The sequence below is a fragment of the Clupea harengus genome, chromosome 21, assembly GCF_900700415.2.
Source record: "Clupea harengus chromosome 21, Ch_v2.0.2, whole genome shotgun sequence".
NCBI classification, from domain to species: Eukaryota; Metazoa; Chordata; class Actinopteri; order Clupeiformes; family Clupeidae; genus Clupea; species Clupea harengus.
Window position 1 is genome coordinate 20,239,058 of NC_045172.1, and position 5,000 is coordinate 20,244,057.

At 46.5% G+C, this 5,000-nt stretch overlaps 1 protein-coding gene across 5 annotated transcripts in view; it reads left to right on the plus strand.

Annotated features, from left to right (window-relative positions):
* Positions 1 to 5,000, plus strand: part of als2b (alsin Rho guanine nucleotide exchange factor ALS2 b) — a 25,834-nt gene that overhangs the window by 13,202 nt on the left and 7,632 nt on the right. For all 5 annotated transcript variants that reach the window (XM_031558350.2, XM_031558352.2, XM_031558351.2 and 2 more), the window contains 8 exons: positions 23 to 93; positions 321 to 387; positions 970 to 1,172; positions 1,409 to 1,474; positions 1,661 to 1,759; positions 1,985 to 2,149; positions 2,638 to 2,749; positions 4,624 to 4,701. In XM_031558350.2, the coding sequence (XP_031414210.1) occupies positions 23 to 93; positions 321 to 387; positions 970 to 1,172; positions 1,409 to 1,474; positions 1,661 to 1,759; positions 1,985 to 2,149; positions 2,638 to 2,749; positions 4,624 to 4,701 (861 nt within the window). The remainder of the gene's footprint in view (positions 1 to 22; positions 94 to 320; positions 388 to 969; positions 1,173 to 1,408; positions 1,475 to 1,660; positions 1,760 to 1,984; positions 2,150 to 2,637; positions 2,750 to 4,623; positions 4,702 to 5,000) is intronic.

Here is a 5,000-nt window from a genome sequence, read left to right on the forward strand (position 1 = left end):
CTCTGCCTGTGTTCTCCCCTAGTTCTCCACCCACCATGTCTTCCCCCTGACCACGCTCTGGGTGGAGCCTATCTCCGAGGAGACCACTGACCAGTGAGTCTGTCAATCATCCTGTCTGTCAGTCTGTCAATCATCCTGTCACCCTGTTGACAAATGTGTTTGTTTGTTTTTAATTCTTTAGATTCAGTCAGAGGGAACCTGACTCATTATCACTTTATTGTCAAACTGACGTTTCCGCTGTGTGTGTGTGTGTGTGTGTGTGTGTGTGTGTGTGTGTGTGTGTGTGTGTGTGTGTGTGTGTGTGTGTGTGTGTGTGTCAGGCATGGACTGAAGGTGATCACACCTGAGGAGACTTTCACTCTGCTGGCGTCAGCACCAATGGAGAAGGTGCAGTAGAGTCCACACACACACACACACACACACACTTGCATTCTCACAAACACACACTGACACACAAACATGCATACAGACATACATGTACACACACTCACACTCACACTCACATTCACACACAAACACACACACTCACACACACACATAGCCCCATCCTTCTCATCCTTCTTCTCACTGGCCAGTGTTGAACCTATGCTGTACACTAACATTCATACACCCACACCAGTGTTGAACCAGAGTGTCAAACACCCACACCAGTGTTGAACCAGAGTGTCATACACCCACACCGCAAAGGGACTGGAGTTGCTTAACAGAAGATTGAAGCTACTGTACCTTCAGACATATTAGACATTACACATTCAAACTCTCTCTGTATCTTTCTCTTTCAACATATTTAAGTGCTGTCCACACAATATCTACCAGCTCTTAACTTTTTTACCCCATGTATTCATAGACCTGTTGATTGTTTTAGACGTCTACCTCATGTGTTGTGTTCATTTTGTCCAATGACTAAGAAATAAAAGCATTGTGATTGCGTGTTGTAACTGAGGAGGCCCATGTATCCCATAATTCCAGGCGAAGTGGTTGCGTTCCATAAACAAGGCGGTGGAGCAGGCGCTGAGCGGGGCGGGGTCAGAGGCGGTGACTATGGCCTCGGGGGCGGTGCCTAGAGCGGACCCGCCCATCTCGCGCACGGCGTCGTACACCTTCTACAAAGACAGCCGTCTGAAGGACGCCACCTACGAGGGCCGCTGGCTGGCAGGGAAGCCCCACGGGAGGTGAGCCTCACTGGGAGAGAGGAGTGGGAGAGGAGTGGGAGAGGAGTGGGAGAGGAGGAGGAGGAGGAGGAGGAGGAGGAGGAGGAGGAGGAGTGGGAGGAGGAGTGGGAGAGGGAGAGGGAGAGGAGAGGGAGAGGAGAGGCAGAGGCAGAGGCAGAGGAGAGGAGTGCTTATCAGGAAGTAGTAGTGTCAGGGTCATCTTACATCTTTTGTGTGTGTGTGTGTGTGTGTTTCAGGGGCATGGTGAGGTGGCCTGATAGTAGAGTGTACACGGGAACATTCAAGAACGGTCTGGAAGATGGGTATGTGTCACTCAAATCAGTCCACTCATAAATAAATCAGCCTTCAGTTAATAAGCTGAATGCATTTCCCTTGCTCTAATGTGCATTCCAAAGTGTATGAATGACTACATCTCTCTGTCTCTCTCCTCTCTCTCTCTCTCTCTCTGTCTCTCTCTCTCTGTGTATGTGCACACACTGTGTGTGTAGTGTTGGAGAATACATTGTGCCCACTAAGAGTCTAAATAAGAGTGACCATTACCAAGGCAACTGGAAAGAGGGCAAGATGCATGGCTTTGGGACCTACAGGTGAGTCTGGGAGTTGGCATTGTGTGTTTGCGTTAATCTGAAGTGGTGTGTGTTTGTGTCTGTGACTTGAGACCTTGTTTAGACGTACAACTAAAGTGTATGACTTCAACTTTGAGAACAGTATGTATGTGTTTGTGTGGGGATTTGTGTAAGTATGTATACTTAAATAGTGTGTGTGTGTGTGTGTGTGTGTGTGTGTGTGTGTGTACATGGTTGTGTGTGCAGGTATGCCACAGGTGAGGTGTACGAGGGCTGTTTCCAGGACAACATGCGCCATGGCCACGGGATGCTGCGCAGCGGCAAGCTAAACTCCTCCTCCCCCAGTGTCTTCATTGGCCAATGGCTCAACGACAGGAAGTGTGGCTACGGCGTCTTCGATGACATCACCAGGTGCCCCCATCTTATCCCCCTTTAAAAGTTTATGGTCATCTTCTAGACATATCCTAGGCACACACACACACACACACACACACACACACGCACACACACACGTTTGGGTCCATTTGTACTAGTAGTCATAGATGACCTAATGCTTTACACAAGAGCATTAACCTGTTGCATTTGTAAAAGGGTTGGAATGAAATAAGTGTAGTCAACATCAAGGTCTCATTGGATTGGATTGGTTAGTATGGTGTACAACAGTGCCATACATCCAGGGTTTGTGAGAAATGCATTTCAAGTAATTATGAGGTCTGTGTTCAGTCAGACCCACCCTAAAGATTGTGTGTGTGTGTGTGTGCGTGTGTGTGTGTGTGTGTGTGTGTGTGTGTGTGTGTGTGTGTGTGTGTGTGTGTGTGTGTGTGTGTGTGTGTGTGTGTGTGTGTGCGTGTGTGCGTGTTTGCGTGTGTGTGTGTGCGTGCGTGTGTGTGTTCCCACAGAGGCGAAAAGTACATGGGTATGTGGCAGGAGGACCAGAGGCAGGGCAATGGAGTGATTGTCACCCAGTTTGGCCTTTACTATGAGGGAGCCTTCAGCAACAACAAGATGATGGTAAACCATACATACGTACATACACACATACATATATGTATGTGTATCCTCCATCCTGTTCGTCCCATCGGGATTAATTTTTCGATAATGTTTTCGGCCTATACATTATCCCTTAAGGCCCCGTCACACCATGACGTTCTGGTCAACGTTCTATGATGTTAGAGGAAACGTTGGTAATCGTCCATGGTCGCTGGTATTGCGCCAGAAGAGCTTTGTGTGAAAGCTGGTGAACGCTGTAATCGTCGGTAATCGTCGGTGATCGGAGGAGAACGCTGGTCCAAAAAAAAAGTTTTGAACAAGCACAAAAGTTCTCATGGAGATCAGCGTTCTTCAACGTTTAATTTAAACGCTGGAGAACTTTCGTGGAACGTTTTATTAACTTTGCACGCGTTTGGCTATCGTAGTCAGTCGGTGGGTAGGGTAGACTGAGTACCTACAGTTGATGCACCCGAAATAACTTATGTGCGCAGCAATCCTGAGACGTGATTTTTAGTTTGGACATGCCTACTAACGTCCTCTTTGATCCAGGGAAATTTGAGCACCTAACCCATCTCTCGTAGGAAGATATCGGCAAAAGTGTTTTCACCAAGGGAAGATCTTGATTTTATCATGTCCCTTCTACAATTAATATGTTATTAACCATACGTGATCAACAAACGCAACTTACATCATTGCAAACGTTATTCTGTGCACTATACATCTACATATTCAATGCTATCATGTCATGCAAGGTCATTGCATAATCTAGCGAAAAGCGGAGTGGAGGGTATATGCTTGCTTGAGCCAGCATGAAGTAGATGTACTGAACTTGAACATAGCTGAGCACTGTTATAGCTGGTGCTGTTCCATGGCAGATGGATATGATATGAAGATTCTTGTGACATGGACAATGTGTGTGGATGTGTTGATGTTTTCTCATAATAAACATTGAGAAACACAAATTCAGTGTCAAATTTAAATAATTTATTTTAATAACATAAAACCCCAGGAATAACGCCTGTTATTTCGTAAATCACAGTAATAATAACAGTAAATCTTCGTCCGAAGACATTGCTAGTGAAAGAGGCTTTGTATTCTTGTATTCTTACTTTCAGCAGCATTTATCATCTTCTTACTTGCAGCAGCGCTAGTAGAAGCCCCCCTCACACCTTTTCGTGGTCTTGGTGGCATGATGTTCACTGTTCAGATCAACTGAATCCACTATGATTTTCCAGCGTTTTAAACCCGTTTGACCATAAAACCCACACGCCAGCAAAACGCTTTTCTGTCATTATTCACACGTGAATTACACGCTTAACACGCTCTTCTAAGGTTGACTTATCGTTTGTCGAGCTGGACTGACCCGTCAGCACACGTTTGTCGCGGACCAGTGACACGTCACTTGGTCGGTGTTACACACTCCTCATGCGTCAGTCCCACGCTATTCATGTGTCAGTCCCACGCTATTCTTTCGTTAGTAACACGGCAGATGTGTCCACATCGCCCTAGAACGCTCGAAATTGAACGATTAGAAAGTTCAGAGAACGTTGACCAGAACGTTATGGTGTGACGGGGCCTTTAGATACATAGATACAAAAACACAATCACTGTGTTTGAGAAAGCCATTACCTCGTTCTTGGTAGAATGGATATTCTTATATTCTTATTTTCTTATACTCTTACCCCCAATTTTACATTTATCCCACCATTCTCCCTCTCTCTCTCTCCCCCTCCCTCTCCCTCTCTCCCTCTCTCTCTCTTTTCTCTCTCTCTCACTCTCCCTCTCCCTCTCCATCTCCCCCTCCCTCCCTCTCTCTCTCTCTCTCTCTCTCCCTCTCCTTCCCTCTCTCTTCCTCTCCCTCTCTCTCTCTCTCTCTCTCTCTCTCTCTCTCTCAGGGCACTGGGGTGTTACTCTCTGAAGATGACACCACATTTGAGGGAGAGTTTTCTGAAGACTGGACACTCAGTGGGAAGGTAACTGACACACAGTCACTCACACACACACACACACACACACACACACACACACACACACACACACAAACACAAACACACTCAAACACACACACACACACACACACATACACACTTCAAACATTCACACACTCACAACCTGTAGACTGTGTCTCAGTTTCACACACAACCACCCTGCATTTTTCCACCCTGCGATTCCTGTCGACACACACACGCACATCGTATGTTCTGTTGAACATGATTATGCACACACACACACACTCACACACTGAGACACACACTCCTGTGTTCTCCCTGTA